The sequence below is a fragment of the Dasypus novemcinctus genome, chromosome 31 (assembly GCF_030445035.2).
Source record: "Dasypus novemcinctus isolate mDasNov1 chromosome 31, mDasNov1.1.hap2, whole genome shotgun sequence".
NCBI classification, from domain to species: Eukaryota; Metazoa; Chordata; class Mammalia; order Cingulata; family Dasypodidae; genus Dasypus; species Dasypus novemcinctus.
Genome location: NC_080703.1, coordinates 25,337,947 through 25,363,164, shown reverse-complemented (window position 1 = coordinate 25,363,164; position 25,218 = coordinate 25,337,947). Strand labels below are relative to the sequence as shown.

General features: G+C 50.5%; 1 protein-coding gene across 1 annotated transcript in view; it reads left to right on the top strand.

Moving 5' to 3' along the window:
* The window catches only part of GPD1L (glycerol-3-phosphate dehydrogenase 1 like), a 70,812-nt gene that overhangs the window by 31,816 nt on the left and 13,778 nt on the right, over nucleotides 1-25,218 (top strand). Inside the window, exons 3-5 of the mRNA XM_058290760.2 lie at nucleotides 6,225-6,365; nucleotides 9,238-9,376; nucleotides 20,363-20,475. Of these exons, the coding sequence (XP_058146743.1) occupies nucleotides 6,225-6,365; nucleotides 9,238-9,376; nucleotides 20,363-20,475 (393 nt within the window). The remainder of the gene's footprint in view (nucleotides 1-6,224; nucleotides 6,366-9,237; nucleotides 9,377-20,362; nucleotides 20,476-25,218) is intronic.

Genomic DNA, 25,218 nt, shown 5'->3' with positions numbered 1-25,218 from the left:
CCACATCGGCTCCCCTGAACTGGTTCTTTCATTTGTGTGCTTGTTGTTTGTTTTTTTGTTTTGTTTTTAGGAGGCACTGGGAACTGAACCCGGGCCCTCCCGTATGGGAGGCAGGTGCCCAACCGCTTGAGCCCCCTCCACTCCCGAAGCACCTCATTTCTAAAATGGGCTTTTAGTCCCTCACCCTTAGGGTTTTTGTGAGGATTAAGTGAGAACAAGCCATACAACTTGCTTAACACAGTGTTAAACGTTCATTAAAAGTTAAGGTGTTTCTGCACTTTTTTGTTGTTCTTATTGTTAATTTTTTTACTTTTTGTTTCTTTTATTTTCTTTTATTTGCGAAGGCTAAGTTTTAATCTTTTTTTTTTTAACTTGTGCATTCAAGTGGGACAGGATCTAAACCAAAGGCTTGTTGCGTTTCTTTTTTTTTTTTTTTTTTTTTTTTTTTAAAGATTTATTTATTTATTTAATTTCCCCCCCCTCCCCGGGTTGTCTGTTCTTGGTGTCTATTTGTCTTTGTCCGCTTCTGTTGTCGTCAGCTGTACGGGAAGTGTGGGCGGCGCCATTCCTGGGCAGGCTGCTCTTTCTTTTCACGCTGGGCGGCTTTCCTCACGGGCGCACTCCTTGCGCGTGGGGCTCCCCCACGCGGGGGACACCCCTGCATGGCAGGGCACTCCTTGCGCGCATCAGCACTGCGCATGGCCAGCTCCACACGGGTCAAGGAGGCCCGGGGTTTGAACCGCGGACCTCCCATATGGTAGACGGACACCCTAACCACTGGGCCAAAGTCCGTTTCCCTTGTTGCGTTTCCATCCCTGTAGGATTGCTATTTTTTTTTTTAAATCAATTTTATTGAAATGTATCCATAAACCATACAATCCATCTAAAGTGTACAATGATCTTTGGTATAACTGCAGAACTGTACATTCATCACTTCAATTAATAGAGAGTTTTCATTACTCCAAAAAGAAAAGACAAGAAACAACAACAAAACAAAACAAAGCAAACAAAGGAACACAAAATACCATACTCCTTAGTAGTCACCCCTCAATCGTGCTATCCATAGGATCGCTATCTATGATGTCTGTCTGTTGATGGTGAGTTGAGAGTGTGTCTTTCTTGCTTGGAACACACTTGTTTGGATATGGTTTCTTACACTTTTTTTTTAAGATTTATTTTATTATTTCCCTCCACCCCCATGTTGTTTGCATGTGCTGCATCTGTTTGTTGTGTGCTGGTCTTCTTTTTTTTAAGGAGTTACCGGGAAACAAACCTGAGGCCTCCCATGTGGGAGGGAGATGCCTAATCACTTGAGCCACATCCGCTCTTTGCTTTGTCACGTCTCTCGTTACGTTTTCCTCCTTGTGTCTCTTGTTACATCATCCTGTTACGTCAACTTGCTGCTCCAGCCTGTCGCATCAGCTCTCTGTCTCGCTCATCTTCTTTAGGAGGCACCAGAAATCGAGCCTGGGACCTCCCATGTGGTAGGTGGGAGCTCAGTTGCTTGAGCCACATTTGCTTCCCGGTTTCTTATACTCGATTGCCCTTTCCCCAGCACCTAGAAAAGTGCCTGACATTATTTGTGGTCTGAATGAATGCCAGGGATGGTGGCAATGATGAGAAAGAACAAACCAGGGCAGCGGGTTTTGTTTCAGGGCTTTGGGTGGCATCCTGTGGGAGATAAAGGTTAGGCTGGCTAAGAATATTGGGAAAAAAGAATTATATGACCAGTCTTTGGGTAAAAGGATGGGAACGATATCTATTAAGTTTGGCTACAAGGCTTAGAAAATCAGGGTGTCGGTTTGGGAAGTCTCCAGGGTGGCTCTGTTCCTCCCCCGGCTTGGCCTTCTGGTTTTCAGAGAACAGCAGCCTGCAGCGGAGCTTTTCATCTTTCAGCGCGATGCAAGCACGCAGCTCACCAGGGCTGCTTAGACCCTCTGCTAGTTTCTGACTCACTCGGTTTCACTGAGGCCCGTCAGTCTGCATTTCTGAGAGGGTCCCAGGTGATGGTGATGCGATGAGTCTGTACTGCTGGTGGAGTAGGGAATCCAGGTGGTAACAGCTGTTTTTCCAGAAGCCAATCTATTTAAGCTCATCAGCTGAGATCGTCTGGGCCCGAGGACCCTTTTCCCAGAGGATCTCTCCCACGTGGCTGAAATCGAGGTTAGAAGAGCCGAAGGCAGCCGCCGTAGTTTGAACCCCTGCGGTGTCAGGGGTTTCGCTCGCTCTCTTGTGTTTAATCCGAAGGCTCATTTCCCAGAGAATGGGCACGTGGTGTCCACGGAACAGGCCAGTGGTCGGCTCAGGCTAAGACCCCCCTGGCACGCCCGCAGCCGCGAGGCCATCTTTAAACCGCAGCACAGAGTCTTCCAGCAGGCAGATTCATGCACTGGCGCTAGAACTGATTTTGATGGTCCTAAGAGATCACACAGGGACGAGGCTGTGGCTCAATCAGCTGGGCTCCCGCCTACCACATGGGAGGCCCTGGCTTCGCGTCCCGGGGCCTCCTTGTGAAGGCAGGCTCATCTGCACGCTGTGGAGTGCTGCCCAGCCCACACGCACCACCGAGAGCCGACTCAGCAGGGTGACGCAACAAAAAGGGAGACAAGTGAGAACACAGAAGAGTGCACAGCGAATGGACACAGAGAACAGACAACAAGCAAAAAGCCACAAGGGGGAGGGATTTAAAAAAAAAGAGATCGCTCAAAAATGAGGACAGCATTCGCATCTTTGCTTTGATGGTGATTGTTTACCCATCACTGCTATGATTTGGGGATAAACAGGCATGTGGAGAGATTCTTGTATTTGAGGGCAGGAATCTTTATTTGAATGGTAGGAAAACTCTCATACTACAATATTAAAATATAATATATTAAAAACTATGAGCGATGCTCTATACATGTAGTTTTAGATATTTCTGTGGGCTGAAAAAGGCCTAGAACGAAATATACTAAAACATGGACGGTGATTATTTCTGGTGATGGGATGATGAAATGGTTCTTATTCTCCTAAGAAGACTTGCCTTGTGCTTTTATTTTTCCAAATTTGAGCCAATGAGCCGATTTATAGTTATAAATGAATATAGATAAGTTTTGTGTTTTTTTTAAATTCACTTGGCTCTAAAGGCCAAAAAAATAGCATCTTAGGAGGGTCAAGAGGTAAATGTGCTACAGTTGGATTGAGGACTTTTTCTTGCCCACTCAAGTGACTGCAGAGGAGATGTTGTTAACATGTCAAAACTTACTGGACCCACACTTTGCACAGTGATAATAAACCAGGGAATACAAAAGAATCCTCGGGCTTGTTCTCACAGAGTTATCCAGCCTTTGTTTTCACTGATTTATTTTTATTATTGGGTTTTTATGAACTTGGACCAAGAACACTGAATTCCTGGAAGTCTGGGCATTAAGCAAACCAACCACGACCCCTTAAATCTAATTATGCGGAGATGTCTTCCCCGGCAGATTTCAGGATCTTTTCGCCTTCAGAAAAATGCTGGCAGGAGGCCCGGTGAAATGGATCTGCATTTCCAAAGCAGTGTCTTGAGTTGTTCAGAGCGGAGGATGGCGTAGAGACTTAGCAGAAGGTTTTATTCTGAAAGATGGGATTCTAGTTATTGCGCCGGCTGAGGAGAATAATAATGTGTGAGAATAATAATGTAACGTTCTGTGAAAGGCTGATGGGCACGTCGCAAATGGAGCTCATGTTACACGTTGCTCCCGTGGGTAGCTGCCAGAAGGAGAATGGGACTGGAAGGATGTCTCTACGTGCTGTGTAAGTCCCCGACCACACCGAGTTTGAGTCCCTACAGACACGGGCTTCTTCTTTGATTTATTGGAGAAGGAAATGTAAAAGACAGGAGAAAACCTGACCAGCTGGCAGCTTCCCTGAGAATATTTTTTAAAAAGGGCTATGGGGATCGGCTGACTTCTTAAAAAGTATGGAATTATGGGAGGTAGGTAGATTTTCCTGATGAATAATCTTCTTCGGTTCTCTCTATAGTTTCAAAGCACTGTCATTCGTATTACTTCATGTAATGTAGCTAGGTCAGATGGGTGGTTTTTATTTTTATTTTTAGATTTATTTTATTTTTATCTCTTCCCACCCCCTTGTAGTTTGCACTTGTTGTGTCTGTTCACCTTCTTGGTTTCTTTAGGAGGCACTGGGTACTGAACCCAGGACCTCTGATGTGGGAGGGAGGCACCTAATCACTTGAGCCACCTCCGTTCCCTTCTTTGTTGGGTCTCTCATTATGTTTTGCTTGTTATGCTTCTTGTTGCGTCATCTCGTTGTGTCAGCTTTCCATACCTGCCCATCACGCCAGCTCACTGTCTTGCTTATCTTCTCTAGGAGGTACTGGGAACCTCTGCTCCCTGCTTTGTTGTGCCTCTCATCCTGTTTTCCTTCTTGTGTCTGTTGTTGCGTCATCTTGTTGCTTGGGTCAGCTTTCCATGCCTGCCTGACACGCCGGCTTGCTGTCTTCTTTAGGAGGCACCAGGATCTGAACCACGGACCTCCCGTGTGGTAGGCGGGGGCTCAATCGCTTGAGCCACATCCGCTTCCCAGGACAGGTGGTTTTTATCCCCATTCCATATATGGGGTGACGGAGGACAGAAAAGCCAAGTTCCTTTTCCAAGGTCGTACAGCAGATACGGGACTCACACCTGCATCTTTCCTCTTTGGATCTGAGGTCTCTTCCATTGGGGCACATCCTGACAAACAGAAGAGGAAGGAGCATGTGATAGAAACCCACCCCCCAAATCTAGTAACCCCAGGGAAGAGGGGAGGTCCAAGTTCTCAGGAAGGCTGTGGAGAATGGATGGTGCCACGGCAGGGACACACACAGAGTGAGCTCTGCCAGTTGGGAGGCTAATGAATCGAGTAAGAAATTGCCTTGTTGGAATTTCCAGGTACAAGGAACAAATAAGCAGATGAGCTTGTTTTTGTTTTTTTTTTTAAGATTTATTTTATTTATTTACTCTCCCCACCCCTCCTTGTTTTGCACTTGATATCTGCTCTCTTGTGTCTGCTCATCTTCTCTTTAGGGGGCAGCTGGCGACCGAACCTGGGACCTCCCCTGTGGGAGAGAGGCGCTCAAGCGCTTGAGCCACCTCAGCTCCCTGCTTTATTGTCTCTCATTATCTTTCCTCTTTGTGTCTCCTTGTTGTATCATCTCACCACAGCTGTTGCGCCAGCTCACTGTCTTGCTTGTCTTTTCCAGGAGGACCTGGGAACCAAACCTGGGACCTCCATGTGGTAGGCGGGAGCTCAGTCACTTGAGCCACATCCGCTTTCCGAGTTTTTGATAATAAGTCATTGTCCCTTGTGGCTACCCAGCCTAGAATACCAATCTGGAGAGGCCCCTTGGAAGAGGAAAAGGGGGCTTGCCCTGCTTTACGGGTGTGAGTAAAGAGGGAGAAGTGCTATGCAGGCTTTCTTTGGGTTGTGATCTGGTCAATGGGAATGACTCTACTTTGCCATTCAGATCAGTTTAAGCTAAGACGGAGAATGTTTTTGTTCCAAGCAGGGCTGGTTTCGGATGTAGTCTGAACAATGGCTTAAATAATGTCAACAATGCCCTGTTTTCCTTCTGTTTCTCTACTCTGCCTTCCACAAAGTTGGGCTTATCCATATGGGAGCCCTTGGGCAGGTCTAGGTTCTTCCCTCACGTTTATAAAATGATTGCAGCAGTCCCAGACCTCACGCCATCATCCCACACTGTTCAAGGAAAGATCCGTAGCTACCACAGGAGAGCAGGGAAGCATCAGTTCCCCGGGAGACACAGAAACGTCTCATTGGCTCTGATTGTTCTGTGCCCATGACTCGAATGAGTGTGGCTAGAATAAAGTCACTTCAGAACCACACTGAGCCTGGGCCGGCGTGGCCCAGGAAGGCTGGGAAATGCCCTGACCTGCCACCTCCCGAAATTCGCTCTCCCGGCAGTGCTCCCCATTGGCTGAAAACAACTGCAAGTCAGAGCGGGGCAGTGAAGGGCAAAAGGGAGGGCTGGGGAGTGGGGCGGGGCGGCCGAGAACAGCCTAGCGCTATTGCGGTGAGTCCTTTTTACGGATGAGTAAACTGAGGCACGGGAGGGGAGTCCCTTGCCCAGGCCTCGCGGCTGGTAAGTGACGGGGGGCCCTCACTGGCGTCAGCCCCGCGGGGCGTGGAGGAAGGCAGAGCCACCGTCGCCGGCAGTAACCGTGTCCCCTCCTGGCGCTCCGTAGGTGGCCGTCCCGGACCTGGGCGAGGCGGTGCGCGACGCGGACCTGCTGGTGTTCGTCATCCCGCACCAGTTCATCCACAGGATCTGCGACGAGCTCAGCGGGCGGGTGCCCCGGCGGGCCCTGGGCATCACCCTCATCAAGGTAGCGCTGGGGGGACGCGCCCCGGGGGGGGGGTCCCCGCTGGGCTGAGGCCCCCAACCCCCTCGCCTGCACCTGCTCGGGACATGACCCCCGAGGGCAGGCGGGGAAGGTCATCAGAGACGCACGTCCCACCAGCGTCGTTTAGCTCCAGGTGAGGGGATGCTCGCCCTCACCGAGCAGGTTAGCAGGGATGTGACGGGCACTTCCCATGGGCCTCGCTGTTAGAAAGAACCTTCCGGTCCGTGGGCCTTCGCTCTGAGCTGGAAGTCACCCGCGAAGCGGGGCAGGTGGCGCTCTGTGGTTGGGCACCTGCCTCACAGGCGTGGGGTCCCAGGTTTGGTCCCGGGTACCTCCTTAGAAAACAAAAAAAAATACTCCATGGCAACCACCCATGGTTTGCATTAGCTGGAAATTAATGTGCCTTAAGGCCCAGCGTTCTATTCCCGGGTAAATTGTCTAAAGCCAGAAGCCCTTGAACCATCCCCAGAGGTCCAGAGATAGAATTCAGGAAATTTCTGCACTGAAATGGGAAAAAAAATGAAGCTTTATTCATTCTCACCTCTTACTGGAACGAGCGTTTCCTCCGTCCCTGAAGGAGGCCACAGGTCAGGGTCTCCATAATACTGAACTTGACTCTGTCGCCAAGAGGAATGGGAGATGTCTTCATATGGCTCTTCAGGGGTTTCTCATGTCTCAAGGCATCATTTGTGCTCACAGGTACTTTGAAATTATGCTCATTTCTAGACCCACCATGGCATCGTTTTCTGATTGCATTAATGAAAACGCTCATGTATTACTTTATCACAATTTCGTTGTTTTAACATTTTGATAACTATATTTCAGGACCATTGGCTTCCTGGGTATTCCTGTGCGTTTTGTTTTATGCATTTCAAAATATGTTTCTGAGAATGGGTCCATCCGTGTCACCAGGCTGGGGGGTGGGGGTGGTGTCCTTGTCATTAAAAAGGTGCTCAGGATCCCGTAAGACACTTTGTTCCAGAGTAGTCCTTGTCAATGGAAGCAAGCCAGAACACCCAAATGTTAATCAGCAGTAGAATGGGTGAGAATTGTGGATTACTCACCCGGTGGAGTACTATACAGCAGTGAACAGGAATGAGCCAGAACAGTCACGCAGCCACCTGGGCAAATCACTAAAATAATCATTTGGCACAAAAACCGCATATGGGCCAATAATCATAGGAAAAGAGGTTCAGCCATTACTCATTAGGGATATGCAAAGCAAAACCATAATGAGATATTACTTCACACCGACTAGGACGGCTACTACTTAAAAACCAGAGGACGTGGTTTAATTGGAACACCTGCACGTTGCTGGGGGGAATGTAGAATGGTCCAACTGCTGTGGAAAACAGTTGGGTGGTTCCTCAGATAGTTAAACATAGAATTACTGTATGACCTGGCAATTCTACTCCTAACGTATATACCCAAAAAAATGGAGGCGGGGACTCAAAACAGATACCTATAAGCCAGCGTTTATAGCACATTATTCAAAATAGCCAAAAGGTGGAAGCAACCCAAGTGTTTATCAGCAGGTGAATAAATAAACAAAATGTAGAATATACATTCAACAGAATATTATTCAGCCTTGAAAAAGAGTGAAGTCCTGATACACGCTATAGCATGGATGAACCCTGAAGACGTCACATTGAGCGAAATAAGTCAGGCACAAAAAGAGAACTATTATATGATTTCATTTACATTAAATATCTAGAATAAGCAGAATCTTAGAGACAGAGTCGTTTAGCAGAGGTATGGGGACATGGGGGAAAAGGAAATGGGACATTAGTACTTAATGGGTACAAAGTTTTCTATTACGGGTGAAGAAAAGTTTTGATTATACATGGGGTCGTGACGGGAGCGCAACACTGAAAATGTGATTAGTGCCACCCAATTATACACTTAAAAATGGTTAGTATGGCACATTTTATCTTAGGTGTGTGTTGCCACAATAAAATTTAAACGGGAAAAACCAAAAACAGCACATTCCAGATGAATAGTCCAGTTCCATTTGTGGATGTCCAAAAATAGACCCCGAGGCGTGACGATGTTGGAGACAGCTGTGCGCATTAAAATGACCAAGAAGAGCCGGGGGTGACGGGAGCAGGACTCAGGGTCTCGGCTACCCTGGTGGGTGAAGGAGGATGAGCTCAGGCACATAGTAGGGCTGGTCCCGTTCTCTCCACCTGGTGCTAGATGTGTGTATTAGTCAGTCAAAGGGGTGCCAATGCAAAACACCAGAAATAGGTTGGTTTTTGTAAAGGGTATTTATTTGGGGTGGGAGCTTACAGATACCAGGCCATAAAGCACAAGTGACTTCCCTCACCAAAGTCTGTTTTCACGTGTTGGAGCAAGATGGCTGCCGACGTCTGCCAGGGTTCAGGCTTCCTGGGTTCCTCCCTTCCAGGGTCTTGCTTCTTTCCAGGCTCAGGGTTCCTCTCTTCCCAGGGCTTGCTTCTGTGTGCAGACTTCAGCATCAAACTCCAACATTAAAAAAGCCACAACTCTGTCCATTGCCATGCCTTTTATCAATGCCCTACTGGCACAAGAGGTTTACTTGAATACCGAATCAGGGAAACCTCTGGATCCAATATAATCGCGTATGCCCAGGGGAAAAGACCAGTTTTCGAACATAATCCAGTATGTCTCTTTGGAGTTCATCCGTAATATCTGACTGCTCCAGGATGTGTCCGTTTTATTCTTTCCATTGTACTTTTCTTGAAACGGCACACACACGCTGTCTGCGCGTTGACTCTTAGAAGCGAGAGGTTTCTCGAGCCGCGTGCGCCATTGGGCGCCTGAGCCCAGGTGGCGCAGAAGGCGAGCCCTCCCGCGCCTCTCCTCCGTCCCGCAGGGCATCGACGAGGGCCCCCAGGGGCTGAAGCTCATTTCCGACATCATCCGGGAGAAGATGGGCATCGACATCAGCGTGCTGATGGGCGCCAACATCGCCAACGAGGTGGCCGCGGGCAAGTTCTGCGAGACCACCATCGGTAAGGGGCCGGGCTCCGGGGCGTCGGCCGCAGCCGTCTGCCGCCTTCCCCCCCAGCGGGCTCTTCCCTGCTCCTCGTGGGTCCCCGAGGCGGACGTGGGGTGGGGGGGGTACTGTCACGACCCAGGGCTGGATCCTGGAGGTGGAGCCCCGAATGGAGGGTCCTGGGGTCAAGAGGCAGGTGTTACCTCCACGGCGGGCACCCAGCCTCGACGCCCAGCCTGTCCTCACTCCCAGACGACAGCCTCTCGGGGCTCACGAGAGTCCCGGGGGGTCTAGAAAGGAGGGGAGCGGTCCCCATGTGCGGGTGAGCAAGCTGAGGGTCAGGGCAAGCTCCCCGTGGCACAGCAGAGGTGGCAGGCAGCCCCGATATAGAACGCTCTCTCTGCTCTTACTCGTTACGGGATGGAAGTTCTCATCTCCCATTGGGGTCGTGAGAGCTGCATTTCTTTTCATATACTCTTTTTTTAAAATTTTATTTTATTTTATTTTATTCCCCCCACCCCCACCCTGGTTGTCTGTTCTCTGTGTCTATTTGCTGCATCTTCTTCTTAGTCCACTTCTGTTGTTGTCAGTGGCACGGGAATCTGTGTCTCTTTTTGTTGCGTCATCTTGCTGTGTCAGCTCTCCGTGTGTGTGGCGCCATTCCTGGGCAGGCTGCACTTTTTTCACACCGGGCGGCTCTCTTTACGGTGTGCACTCCTTGCGCGTGGGGCTCCCCTATGCAGGGGACACCTCTGCATGGCAGGGCACTCCTGGCACGCATCAGCACTGCGCATGGGCCAGCTGCACACGGGTCAAGGAGGCCCGGGGTTTGAACCACAGACCTCCCACGTGGTAGACGGATGCCCTAACCACTGGGCCAAGTCTGCCTCCCTGCATTTCTTTTTAAAGGGCTTTGAGGATTCTCCAGGGCCATGCACGTTGACATTGTGGAAGAGCAATGCCGTTGCATTTTCAGCAGCTTTGCAGAAGGTTGTCAAGGTTTATCTACCACCGCAGAACGTACTTTCCATCCTTGTCAAACACAAGCAGTCCAAATTATAGCTCCTTGGTAGTTTTATAAACGGGCTCTCCAAGAGATGTCAGTCTCTCTCAAATGAGTGGGGTGCACAGGGAAAAAAATGTAGCTTATGACTTACATTGAGCTTCCACCCACCACACGGGAGGTGCCTGGTTCAGTTCTCAGTGCCTCCTAAAGTAGACAGAGCTGGCATGATGCGTAGGCTCCGTAAGCTGACGCAACAAGGTGACGCAAGCAGAGAAAAGAGCCACAACAAAGCAGGGAACATGGCTCAAGTGATTAGTCACCTCCCTCCTGCATCGGAGGTCCTGGATTCTGTTCCTGGGGCCTCCTAAAAAACACAGCCCACAGCAAGTTCAAAAACAATGAGGGGGTGGGAAGAAATTGCAAACATAGGTAAGAAAACTAAAACAGTATGAGAAGGTATAAAAATAGAATTAAGATCGCAATTTCCTCTAGTCCCTCTTCCCAGAGGGAACCTTTGCTAGCAGTTTAAGAATCCTTCCAGGAAAAAAATGTTTTTAACTATGTGTATTAGTGAATGTTATAAGCTTTCTTCTTTCCCAGTCAATTCTTTGGTCCATCTGCAATTTTGATGTTACGCTATGAAATTTTTATGTACTTTTCGTTTTTCAAAAAAAGATGAAGTAGCCGTTTGAAGTCAATCCTCTTTGCCAGTAACCCGCCCTTTCTCAGTTGATTGGGAATGACCGGCGTCTGCATTCAATTTATAAGGCTGAGAACATCATCAGCAAGTTTGATTTGGATCTTTTTCCTGCCCACAGATTTTCAGGAGGCTGTTTACCCGCCTCTGTCTGTCCTGCTTATTGTAGGAAAATTTCTAGTTGCACGCATTCGGCTCTTCTGGTTTGCACAGAAGTTCCGTCTTTCCCAGTGGCTTCTGTTTGCCCCCGGTTTCCCCGCCTTCTCTGCGGGCGCAGCCTCCTGCCTGCTCTGCCGCCTGCACCGGTGTGTGTGTGTTAGTGCGTGTGTGTGCTCGTGAGAGACACTGAGATGGCGTCTCCGCCGTCACCTGGCGGCGCGGTTAGCTTTGCACGGTTAATCCGTAAACAGTCGGAGTCCTGGGGCTCATCAGGACGGCAGATCCCGTGACCAGGCCTGACCAGGAAACGCCTTTGCCTTTTTTCACTCCTGAAGGCCAGTCACTGTGGGCAGGGCACGTTTCCACTCTGTTACGTTAGTAACCAGTGTTCGAGATTTTCTCTTCAAAACCCAGGAAAACCGAGGGCTCCGGAGACCTGCGTGTCCAGCCAGGGCCTAAGAGGTCCCGTGACAGCTCTTAGCCTGCTGTGGTATATGCCGTACCTCCTCTGGGACTCCCCAAAGCACTTGGCTAGTGTAGTTCCTCTGAGTCAGATCAAAGGTGGGGTCCGTGTTTCTAGAATGCTTTTTTTTTTTTAAGATTTTAGATTTATCTACCCCCCCCCACCATGGCTCCCTCATCTGTCTGCTCGTTGTCTGCTCACTGTGTCTGCTTACCATCTCTGCTCGTTGTACCCACTCGTTATCCACTTGTCTTTAGGAGGACCTCCCGTGTGGGAGGTGGTGCCCAACAACTTGAGTCACATCGACTCTCTGCTCATTGCATCCCCTCATTACATCAGCTCATCTTCTTTAGGAGGCACTAGGAACCGAACCCAGGACCTCCCTTGGAGGAGGCTGGCGCCCAGTTGTTTGAGCCACATCTGCTCCCCGGAATGATGTTTTCATAGGAAGCGGATGTGGCTCAAGCGATTGGACTTCCACCTACCACATGGAAGGTCCAGGTTCGATTCCCGGTGCCTCCTAGAGGAGGCGAGCTGGCGTGGCGGACAGGCGCGGCAAGCTGACACAACAAGATGGCACAACAAAAAGAGACACAAGGAGGAAAGTCAACGAGAGACACAACAAAGCAGGGAGCTGAGGTGGCTCAAGCCACTGAGCGCCTCTCTCCCACATGGGAGGTCCGGGTTTCAGTTCTAGGTGCCTCTTAAAGAGATGAGCAGATGCAGAGAGCGCACAGCGAATGGACACAGGGAGCAGACAGTGAGCACACACAGCAAGGAGGGATGGAATAAATAAATGAGACATCTTTTTAATAAATACCTAATGGGTTACCTAATGGGGAAAAGAAGACCCTGCCTAACCTCTCTCTCCAACACGGACTGGGTGATACCTTGGAATGAGAGGTTAGATCATGGGACAGTTAATGATTCTGTGGAGTAAATCAAGGGGACCCAAAAGGCCTGCATTTGGCCCACAGTTGGTGTTTTTGTTTGTTTGGTTTTTTGAGGGGATATGGTGTGCGGCGCGTTTAAGAAATTTGAATTAGATACCAGCATTTGAAACCCAGCTGGTTTCACAGAGCGACCCAGGTGTCTTGCCTCTTCTCAGTAACTGGATGATTTGGCTCTATAGACCTGGAGCCTTTGCATGGTAAGGAATGAGGAGGGGCTGCCCCCTTGGGAGGGAGCTTGTGCTGTCCCGCTCACCGCAGTCCCCTCCACTCCCTATCGTCCCACCAGGCCATCCTCTCGCAGCTCCCTGCCTGGCACTTGGCACCTCTCGAGTCGGTGACCTTTGGAGGAGAGGGCGTGGCTGCGGAGAACGCCGGGGCAGCCTGACCGCTCAGGGCTGGGTTAGGGCCACCTGTGGCGAGAGCAGTGGTGTCCGAATGGATGGCACGGAAGAATTCTCCAGCTTTCCTCCTCTCTGCCCCTCGTCACTTACATCGCTTCCCGTGTTTCTAAAATAAGGAAAGGGACTACTGAGGCTTCCTCATGAAAATTTCCCCTGGACAGAAAAATGCAAAAAAATGACCAGTCATCGGTCACTCAGAATCTAAAATCCTATGGAGACGTGACTCAGTTTTTCATTTTAGAAACTCCCTGACATCCGTAAGACAGACACCTGACCTCCACGTGCTCATCCTACTCAGAGGTTGCTAAAAGAAAACAGGAACGCACTTGTGCCCTCCCTAATAAAGGAGGATTTTTTTAATGTGACCCCCCCCTTGCGGCTTTTTGTGTTCTGTCTGCTCTCTGTGTCCATTCACTGCGCGCTCTTCTGTGGTTTTTTACTCATCTTTTTGTTGCTTTGCTTTGCTGAGTTGGCTCTCCACGGAACCTGGGCCAGCGACTCTCGCGGCATGCAGGTGAGCCTGCCTTCACAAGGAGAGCCCAGAGCCTCCCATACGGTAGGCAGGAGCGCAACTGATGGAGCCACAGCCACTTCCCAGGAGGATTTATTTTTTTAATTTCTCTCCCCTTCCTCCCCCCCAAAGGTGTCTGCTCTCTGTGTCCATTCGCTGTGTTCTTCTGTGACTGCTTCTATCCTTATCAGCAGCACGGGAATCTGTGTTTCTTTTTGTTATGTCATCTTGTTGCATCAGCTCTCCGTGTGTGCAGCGCCATTCCTGGGCAGGCTGCACTTTCTTTCGCGCTGGACAGCTCTCCTTATGAGGCGCACTCCTTGCACATGGGGCTCCCCTACGTGGGGGACACCCCTGCGTGGCAGGGCACTCCTTGCACACATCAGCACTCCACGTGGGCCAGCTCCACACGGGTCAAGGAGGCCCGGGGTTTGAACCGCGAACCTCCCATGTGGTAGGCGGACGCCCTAACCACTGGGCCAAGTTTACTTCCCTCCGGAAGGATTTATTTTTAAGCCATCAAGAGTACCCCAGGGGCATGTGGGAATCCCTTCGGTTTTTTACGTAACATTTATGTCATCGAAAACTTCTTTAACAATCAAAACGGATTTTTTTAAAAAAGAAGAGTACCTGTAACACGGGGTCGTGGAAGAAAGTGGCCCTGAAGAGCGCCAGGCTTCCAGGAGCCAGGTCCCCCGGGCACCTCCCGCCATGCCGTCACCGCCCTCTCCCCCCTCTCCCTGCAGACCTGAGCTCCTGGCCGCCGGGAGCACCCGGCGCGGCCAGCTCCAGGGTGGCCGGTCCTCGGGGTCGGCACCTGCTGGCTGCAAACCAGGGTGGGAGGAGGTTTGTGTAGGAGGAGGAGGAGGGGACGTGGGCAAGCAGGGAATGTGGCCCTGGGGGGCACCACTGGTGACCTGAATTAAATTGAGACGTTAAATTAAGGTACAGCACCACAGTGATATTTTTTTAATTGCCTTATGTCGCCTGAATTTAATCATGGGGAAATACAGACGAGCCCAAAGTAAGGGACATTTTACGAAACCACCAGCCCAGAGTCTTCAAAAATGGCAGGGTCTTAAAAGAGCGAAAGGGCAAGGAATAGTCCCATATCAAAGATGAGACCTGGGGGAAGCGGACTTGGCCCAGTGGTTAGGGCGTCCGTCTACCACATGGGAGGTCCGCCGTTCAAGCCCCGGGCCTCCTTGACCCGTGTGGAGCTGGCCCATGTGCAGTGCTGATGCGCGCAAGGAGTGCTGTGCCACGCAGGGGTGTCCCCCGCATAGGGGAGCCCCACGCGCAAGGAATGCACCCCGTAAGGAGAGCCGCCCAGCGTGAAAGAAAGTGCAGCCTGCCCAGGAATGGCGCCGCACACACGGAGAGCTGACGCAACAAGATGATGCAACAAAAAGAAACACAGATTCCTGTGCCGCTGACAACAACAGAAGCAGACAAAGAAGACGCAGCAAACAGACACAGAGAACAGACAACGGGAGAGAAATAAATAAATCTTTAAAAAAAAAAAAAAGATGAGACCTCACAACTAAATGCTGCACAAGATTCTAGATTTGATCCTATGCTGGGAGGAGGTTTGCTATGAAAGATGACGGTGGGTGACGAGTGCAATTTGCGTGCACTTTGTACATTCAGTGATATATTGAGTAACCGCATTGTACCCACATTAAATTACTTGTGTCCGGTAACGGCACAGGGGTTATCCAGCTCTCTTCTCATGATGACATTGGTGACAACTAATTTTCAGTTGCGGTAGAGTCAGGAGTAGCCCACTTGAGGCATCTGGAGAGGAATGAAAACTGAGTTTTCAGGATCTGACCAAGTACAAAGGGTCGTGTGAACGAAGGCACCCCCTGCTGGTGAAAACTCTCTTCGTTCTTGGGCCTGAGCTCACCGAATTGGGAACTTCTAGTCAGTCATTCCACATATTTTTCAAAGCTTCTTATGGGCCAGGCACGCTGCTGAAGGTTGAGCATATGTAAAGCTCCTCAAGGAGCTTCTTTGCACGCAAACAAACAGGGAATCACAGGCGAAAGGAGCCTTATTTATAGGCAGCCTCCAAAACGCAGCAGGAAAGAGAAAGGGGATTTTCCTGTATTGGGGTTCCTACTGAATTTTGGGCAGCCCTCCCAAAAATTTCGTGTCCTCTACGAGACTGCCTGGGTCCCTGCTTTGACATCACTATGTAGGACTGGTACTAATACAACCATTAGCTATTTTTCATCCGTGATTTGAAATAATGTTTTTTTGTTTAAGATTTATTTTATTGATTTCTCCCCACTCCTCCATTGTTTGCATTTGCTGTCTGTTTGCTGTGTTCTCATCTTCCTTTTAGGAGGCACCAGGAACTGAACCCAGGGCCTCCCATGTGGGAGGGAGGTGTCTGATCGCTTGAGCCACCTCGACTCCCTGTTTTGTCGTGTCTCTCATTATGTTTTCCACCTTGTGTCTCTCGTTGCATCAGTTCATCGCATCAGCTTGCTGTCTTGCCTGTCTTCTTTAGAAGCCACCAGTAAGCAAACCCAGGACCTCCCATGTGGTAGGCGGGCGCTCAATCGCTTAAGCCACCTCCACTTCCCTAAAATAACTCTTGCAAGTTACCTGGGGGAAGGGCACAGGTGCCGTGAATCAAGCCCACCTCGCTAGGGCCACCACGTGCTGCCTGGAGGTGGAGAATGCTGCTCCCCGACCCGGCCATCAGGCTGCTCGCAGCAGCAGACCGCACTGCCAGCTGCAGGCAGCTAGAGTGGAGGGGCTCAGGTGAGGGGCTTGTCTGAGATGCTTCTGGCACCCCTCATGCTGGCACAGTGGGCGCGTGGCGAGGTCAGAGGAGGCAGGCAGTAATGCAGCGGGGGAGGCTAATTGACCCAAGCAGGGAGACAGCACGGGGTCGCAGAGCCCAGCCCGCCTGCTGGACTGTTTACAAAGGAAGAGGACGGTTTGTTCAGACAAACGGACGTGATTGTAGTATTTAAAAAACAGAGAAATCACTTCAGTGACAGCAGAAATGCCTGTAGAATAGAAAATATGTTTCTAAACATTGACTGTCGATTTTTGCCATGTTGTACTATGGAAGTTTTCAAACACAAACAAAAGTAGTGAAGATGGATGTACTCATCAGGCATGTGTTTATTTCTCCCCGTCCCCTCGTTTGCTCTGCCCATGGTGTGCTCGTCGTCGTCTTTTTTGGAGGCACCGGGAACTGAACCTGGGGCGGCCCACGTGGGAGGGAGGCGCCTGATCGCTTGAGCCACCTCCGTCCGCCCCCTGCTTTGCTGTGCCTCTCATTCTGCTTTCCGGCGTGTGTCTCTTGTCGCATCGCCTTCTTGTGCCGGCTCGCTGTCTTGTCTTTAGGAGGCACCAGGAACCGAACCCAGGACCTCCGGTGTGGTAGGTGGGAGCTCAGTCACCTGAGCCGCATCCGCGTCCCTCATCATGCATTTTTAATAATGAATAACTCCTGGCCAGTCTTGTTTCATCTGCTTCCCTCCCCTCTCCCCTTCCCTGGGTAAAGTAGACATTATATCATTTCTGGATATAATTTGATTGCTGATAACCATCCTTTTTCCACTTTGGAAGGGCAGAGTGCTAATTGCGGGTTTTTTCGTTTGGAGCTTGTTTGTCTTCTCTTTTCCCACCTGAGAAAGGCAGCGTAGCACGAAGGGTCCAGCGTGGTCCCAGCCGGAGCACCTGGGTTGGGATTCTGGCTCTGCCTTCTTAGAGCTGTGTGACTGTGGGCAAGTTGGTAAACCTCTCTGAGCCTCCATTTCCCTGTCTGTAAAATGGAGAAAGTAATCGTCATAAGCATGAAGATGTCGGCCATTCCCATTATTATCGTGCATGAAGGCCATTTAACCTCACAACAATCCTGAAAGGTCAGTGGCATTTTCACTCACGAGGGAGCTCAGGCTCGAGCAGGGGTTCTGTACCTTTTTTGTTCCACGGAGCCAGTCAGACGAAAGCCACAGACCCCTGACTGAGTCCGCACTAGACTGTGTATTGTTTAATAAACATATCAACACCGCACCAACACGTCCCCACAGAAATCCTGTGTCTTTTAATTTTCAGCTCACGCTCACGGAGCCCTTGTGGAGAGCTGCTGGGCTAGGGGGTGTCCAGTCGGCAGTTTGCGCCTTTGTTTGCCTTTGGAATCTGCTGGGGGTCAAGAACTGCAGTGCCCCCTCCCACCCGAGACGGTGGTTTAGTCAGTCTGGGGTGTGGCAGGGCCGTGGAAAAGCCTCAGGGGCTGCGAGGGGCAGGCGGGTTTGGGGCCGCGGGTCTCGCACCCAGAGCCTGCGGGATTTAGTCCTCTGCGCTCTTTCCAAGCCCTCTGGGGAGATGCTGACTTGGGTTTTCAGACCCCTCCCAGGACTTGTGGATTTGGTAAATCACGCCCTGTACCCCGGCCGCCAGTAGAGATTTCACATCAGGCTTGATGCGTACATTTTTTAAACACTAATTAAAAAAAAAAATAAAGGTCCCCAGGGAAGTGGATGTGGCTCAAGTGATAGAGCTTCCGCCTACCATGTGGGAGGACCCGGGTTCGATCCCTGGGGCCTCCAGGTGAAAAAGAAGAAGAGAACGTGTGCCTGCGTGGCGAACCAGCGCCCACACGTTGAGCCGAGTGCCCGCGTGAGTGCCCGCATGGTGAGGCAGTGCCCTTGGGTAGGCCAGTACCTGAGCAAGTGAGTCGTACAGCGAAAGGATGATGCGACAAAAGAGAGACGAAGGGAAGAGTCAAGGGAAAACGCAGCAGAGACCAGGAACTGAGGAGGTGCGATTGACAGGGAACCTCTCTCCCCATCAGAGGTCCCCAGGATCAAATCCCTCTGAATCCTAGAGGAGAAAGATGAGAAGACAAAAAAGAGAAATAGGTACAGAAGATCACACAGCAAAGGGACACAGACAGCAAAAAAATAGCAGGGATGGGGCAGGGGGAATAAATAAAGGTCCCCAAACTAAAAGCTGAAAATAAATGTTAGAAGACCACTGAGTGGGAAGTGGACGTGGCTCAACTGATAGAGCATCCGCCTACCACACAGAGGGTCCAGGGTTCAAACCCCGGGCCTCCTGACCCGTGTGGAGCTGGCCCACGCGCAGTGCTGATGTGCGCAAGGAGTGCTGTGCCACACAGGGGCGCCCCTACTTAGGGGAGCTCCATGAGCAAGAAGTGTGCCCCGTGCAAAGAAAGCACAGTCCCCCGGAGTGGCGCCACACACATAGAGAACTGACGCCTCAAGATGACGGGACGAAAAAGAGACAGTTTTCCAGTGCTGCCTGATAATGCAAGCAGACGCAGAAGAACACACAGCGAAGGGACACAGAGAGCAGACAACAGGGGGGAAGGGGAGAGAAAGAAATAAAATAAATCTTTAAAAAAAAAGAGACTACTGAGCATCTGCCACCCCAGGCTCCGTCCAAGTGCCAGGAATATAGTGGTAGCAAAAACAGGTACTCCTCGACTGCAGAAAGTAGACTGGCAGGGGTTTAGCCAGTGAGAATATGTCGTGTCCACTCTCTTGCCCCAGTGATGCTAAGTAGCAGGGAAGTCCCCGATCGCGGGGGCGTGCAGAATCGGCGTAGCTGGCACCCCCGTGGGTCGGCCGGGGCTCGGCTGCTCCCACCTGGCACTGCCCTGCTCCGTGAGCCTCGACCTCCCGGTGGGCAGGGCCGGAGGGTGGGACGCTCTTCTCACGGGGACGGCGGAGGGCACGAGCCTTGCTGGGCCAGGGGACGTCCCAGCTCTGCTGCACCTCGTCTGTTAAGCTCTCGCTGGCCGAAGCAAGCCACATGGCTGAGCCCAAGGTCAGCGCCTGCCCTTGAGCCCGAAGCGCCTCGCAGGGCCAAGCCCGGCACCGGTGAAAAGGGGTGTTCCTCCTTCCCACAGGAGGAGAGGATGTTTTGAATAATTATCAACCACGTGTCCACCCCAAAGTGGCACCTGAAAGATTGTGCAATGGCAGGACATGGGAATGTCTTTTTTTTTTTTTTAAGATTATTTATTTCTCTCCCCTTCCCCACCCCCCCACCCAATTGTCTGTTTTCCGTGTCTGTTTGCTGCTTCTTCTTTGTCTGCTTCTGTTGTTGTCAGCGGCATGGGAATCTGTGTCTCTTTGTTGCATCATCTTGCTGTGTCAGCTCTCCGTGTGTGCGGCGCCATTCCTGAGCAGGCTGCACTTTCTTTCGCGCTGGGCGGCTCTCCTTACGGGTGCACTCCTTGCGCGTGGGGTTCCCCTATGTGGGGACACCCCTGCGTGGCATGGCACTCCTTGCACGCATCAGCACTGCGCATGGGCCAGCTGCACACGGGTCAAGGAGGCCTGGGGTTTGAACCGCGGACCTCCCATGTGGTAGACGGATGCCTTAACCACTGGGCCAAGTCCACTTCCCGATGATCTTCTATATTAAACGATAAAAAGCGAGATAAAGTAGATTTACACAAGACTTATGCAGTCACTACAAATGCTGTAGAAAATAGGTGTCGCTGAAAACTATCGGTGATACAAAATGGGAAGGCAGGGTATGAAACCATCTGTACTGAATGTTTCTATTTTTGAGAAAAACAATGCGTTTTTCTGTTGCGGTTTCGATATGTTAGAGACGTATGCGGAGTTCATGTTTATATCTGGTGGGATTATAGGTAGTTTCATGTTCTGTTTTTGCTCCTGTTTATTTTCTAAGTTGTCTATAATGAGCATATGTTATTTTGGTAATAAAAAAGTTATTTTGAGCCGTAACCCGTGAAAATTAAGGTGAAAAACCGTTATTAATTTTCTTTTTTCCCATCCCTTCCATAGGCAGCAAAGTCCTGGAGAACGGTCTCCTCTTCAAAGAACTTCTGCAGACTCCGAATTTTCGCATTACGGTGGTTGACGATGCGGACACCGTGGAGCTTTGCGGCGCGCTCAAGGTAAAGTCAGCCTGGTGTTTCCGCTCGTGGAGAGGAGTGAACCCCGCGAGGCAGGCGCTCACCTTCCGGACCCTTCCTGCAGGTGGCCTCTGCGCCCTGAGCACGGCTTCAGTGTAGACGGGTGGTTTGGGAGCCTCGTTTATACCCTCCCGTCTTGCCAAGCCTCTCCTGGGTGGGTTAAGGTCCGTCCTTCCTTATCGTTTGCTCTTCTTGGTAAATCTGGTAGAATCGCGCTATTTTTTGTTCTCTGGGAAACTGGTAGCATTCGTGTTTGTGAAGATCTTAGATTGCATGGTTCTGCCCCAGAGTAAAGGATTATAATCATGGCTGTTTCTCCTACATGATCTTGGGCAGGAAAAGCAACTTACTTCACCTGACTCATGCTGCTCTCTCGGTTTGGTGCCTAAAAGGAAAAGATCAGCTCCCCTGTGGGCCGGTGGCTTGAGAGCGTTACGGGAAGAGCTGCCCCGCTCTGGCTCTTCCTTCTCAAGCCTGAGCCCCGCTCCTTGGTCCCTCACCCTGTCCTGTCTGTGGGACGCAGCCTTTTGGGACCGGGGGTGGCAGCAGGTGCCTAATCCTGGTCGTCCTCTTCCCTGGGCGCCAGAACGGCTTTCGCCGCCGCCTACAAAAAACAAACACAAACAACACCTCTCGATGTGAAAACGCCCTTTTATTCGCTCCCGAGTCCTCTTCCTTCGTAGCAAAGAGCCGCCTTTCAAGAATCTGGGCCCCTAGGAAAGTGATTCGGACATTTCAGGCCATCTGGCGTCCACCCAACTCCGTCAGGTGAAAATGGCAAATAAAAAAATGCGGAGGCTCCCAGAGAACGCCTTCCCATCCTTTCTAATAAGTTTTGCTTTTTTTTTTTTTAGTTAGAATTTTAAAACCATTTTTGGAATTAATAGTGTGTGCATATGTGTGGGCATTTGTCCCTACCCAGGGAGAATTTTAAAACCTGAAGACAGTAAACAGCCCGGCTTGGGCCAACGCACAGCCGTGTTTCTGCACGTGCGGGCCCTGCTAGACAATTAAGGCCCCGGCTCTGGCCGCTTTGTTTATTTTTGTTGGTTGTGATTTTTATGTGTTTTTAATAGTACTTCATTAAACTAATGACCGCTGGGCAGCAGGGAGACGCCACAAAGGCCTCACTGCACAGCACTGGTGTGCGCCGCCCCAAAGTTCTTCCTAAGCGACCAGCAAGTTTTGGAGGGAGATGGAGACGCTGTGAAGTCCTGCCAGGAACAAAGGGTGCTGGGCGAGAAGGGTCTAGGTGGAAGATTCTGGAAAAGCTTCTGCTGACGGGAACCCATGCTGGTCTTGTGCCTGAACGTAGACCGACTTTTCGTTTTTTGCTGGCAGGATCTGTGCCTGCTGCCGTTATAGAAAGGGGTTCACGGAGGGGGCGGAGGCAGAGGGGAGCTCAGGGCTGGTTGTTATCCTGCGCCCGCTCTTCTCTGGAACCTGACTGGTACCGGTCATTCGTTGTGGGCTGGCACGAGAGCTGGGAGAAACGGGCACGCCAGCTTGTGATTGAGCCTGACCTTTCGGGTAAGGGGATCGAGAGCCAAAGAGAGGAAATGGCTTGAGCACAGCAAGTATCGGCCCGGTCAGGGTTTGAAGGCAGGTGTCGAGAATCTTAGTCCCATGTTCTTTGGTTGCTATGTACAATTCGAATTCTCCCTCATTTGTATCCAGGCTCTACAAATAAAATGAAGCCTTCCTTTCTAATCGCCTGCCAAAGCAGTGAAGAATGCGTCTGTTGCTTTTCATTAAATAAACAACAGAGTTTCTTCCCAATTATCAAAGTAGTGAACTGGAGCAGAGGTGGCTCATGTGTTGAGCGCCCGCCTCCCACACGGGAGGTCCCAGGTTTAGTTCCGTTTGCCTCCTGAGAAAACAAACAAAACAAGCAAAACAAACAATAAAACCAACTCAGGTAAGCCAGTGTGGCTCGGTGGGAGAGTGCTGGCTTCCCACATACAAGGTCCCAAGTGCATCCCCAACCTCTGGTACGTCCAACAAACAGACAAATTAAAAGAAAAAAATAGTGAATCAGTACACAGTCGAAGTACATTCATTGTATTTCACCCAACAGAAAGGTATAGAGAAGAAAGTGAAAATCACCAATAATTCCTACACCCTAAGGTAGCTGTCACTGTAGTGTTGTAAATTCTTCCAAGCTTTTTAGGGAGCATGCATGTGCCCATTGTTTTCTTAAGAACAAAGATTGGCTCTTACTGTTCAAGTAATTTGAGATGTAGTTCCCCTTTTTTTTTTTTTTACATAAACTGCCTTTAATAATCTTCCTCCATGTCAGCCAACAAAAAATCTACAGTATCTTTTTCTTTTTGGATTTTTAAAAATTTCTCTTTCCCCTTGTTTGCACTTGCTGTGTCTGTTCATTGTGTGGTCATCGTCTTTTCTTTTTTTAGTGAAGGCACCGGAACTGAACCCGGGACCTCCTGTGTGGGAGGGAGGTGCTTAATCACTTGAACCACCTCTGCTAGCTGCTTTGTTGTTTCTCATTATGTTTTCCTCCTTGTGTCTCTTTATTGTGTATCTTGTTATGTCACCTCACCATGCCAGCCCATCACTTCAGCTCACTGTCTTGCTCTTCTTCTTTAGGAGACACCGGGAACTGAACCCAGGACCTCCCATGTGATAGGCAGGAGCTCAATCACTTGAGCCACATCCACTTCCCTACAGTATCTTTTTTTTGTGCCCCAAAACCCAACGGCATTTAGTTGGGAAAAAAAGAAAACCACTCTGTAAAAGAGTAAAGTAAAAAAAACAAACAAACAAAAAAAAACAGCCTCAAAGTAATCTTGCACAGTCATTGTACCTGTGCATATTTACTGCCTTCAGAATGTCTTTCACCTGTTAGCTATACTAATCTCTTAATCAGTAAGGGAATATTCTTTTCTTCAAATCAACTTTATTGCAGGATAATTTGTATACCTTAAACTGCATCATCTATTTAAATACAATTAACTTATGATTATCATTAAATACACACATCTGTAAAACCACCACCATAATAGAGAAGATTTCCATCATCCCCAGAAGATTCCTCTGCTGCCCTTTTGCATTTCACCTTGGCCCCTCCTGTCCCAGGCAGTCACTCATTTGCTTTTGTCCACTGTAGTTTGCATTTTCTAGAATTTTTATAAATGCAACTGTAGAGGATATACTTCTGTGCCTGGCTTTTTTCCCTGTGGGTGTTCTTCTCTATTTGTTGCGGTCACCCCTCGGGCTGAAGTGTGGTTTGCTGGCCTGGCGGGGGAGCAGCCGCGGCAGGCCAAGCCGCTGCCCCCATAATAGGGTGGCTGGTCGGACTCACCGCCACCCCTGAAGGGAGCTCGGCATGGGCGCAGAGTGCCCTCGGGTCTCCCCTTCTCGGCAGCCATGCTTCCGCGGCCGCCTCTCCTCCCGGATGGCGCCACACGATGCCTGTGGGGCAGCACCCTTCTTCTTCTTTCTCCCTGCGCAGGTGCAGGGTGGAAAATTCCAGTCTGCCCTTTTCCCCTCCCCCGACAGCAGCAACAGCCAGGCGTGGGCGGGAAACTCAAGTCTGCCCTTTTCCCTCCCCCCAACAGCAGCAACAGCCAGGCGTGGGCGGGAAACTCCAGTCTGCCCTCCACCCCAGCAACAGCAGCCACCAATCCCTAAACCCTGCCCTTTCCCCCAGCAACAGCGACAGCCAATCCCTAACCACCACCCCTCCCCCGTCCAGTACCGCCCACTGACCTTTCACCGGCAACCAATCAGAACAGGGCGTGGCTTCGACCAATCAGCCTTCCCCAGCCCCTATAAAACTGTTGCCTCTCCCTCAGTAAAGTGGACTTGCGTGTTTACCTTGTCTCCGCGGTAGTTCTTCTGCCGTGCGCCCTCCAGTCCTGAGAGCCCCCGACAAGGGCCTGGCCTCCCTTGTCCCCAGTTCGTCGCCGGCTTTGCCGGGCGACCCCGTCAGCCGAACCGCGCAACCCCTGTGAGACCGACCCCTCGTCCCAAGTGGGACCGACCCCTCGTCCTGAGCTGGACCGACCCCTCGTCCGCAGCCAGACCCCACCTTTACCGACCGAGCAAGCCGCCGCAGTTTGTCTTACTGTAAATTTTAAGAGGTGCAACAAAAATTCCCATTAGCAGGTGCTTTTCCAGAGTCCTCTATCTAGACTCTTTGCTCTCACCCAGCAAAAATTGTAATATACAGCTCAAATTGCGCCGTGGTTTTTAATGGACGCTTTATCAGGATTAGGTTTTACTAAAGGAGACCCAGAATAATAACGGCCTGAGCAAGATAGAAGTGTATTTCTTTTTAATGTAAAAAAAATCCATGTGACAGAGCAGACTCCTCAAGGACCTCTGTTCCTTCTGGCTCAGTACGGTGCTCCTCATCCTCACTATCTAAGATGGCGGCTAGGGCTCCAGCCATCACACCTGCCTTCCAGGCAGCAGGGTATCGGCTACTGTATTGGATAGCGCACATAAAAAAACCTTTACGTTGTGGCAGAAAGTCCCACTGCTCTAAAATAGGCTCATATCCAGATACCCAAGGCTTGTTGGGCCACTTGTGGGCCTGAACTCAGGCCCTCGTGGCAACCGGCAAGACACTTTATGTGGGATCCAGCCTGCAAAGCGCACACGGCGCCTGGCCTTTAGGAAACCTAAACCCTGCAGACGTAGTTTAAACCCTCTTGGGCCACATGCGCTGGGGACTAGCCAAGGAAGAGTGGCTGGAGTGCT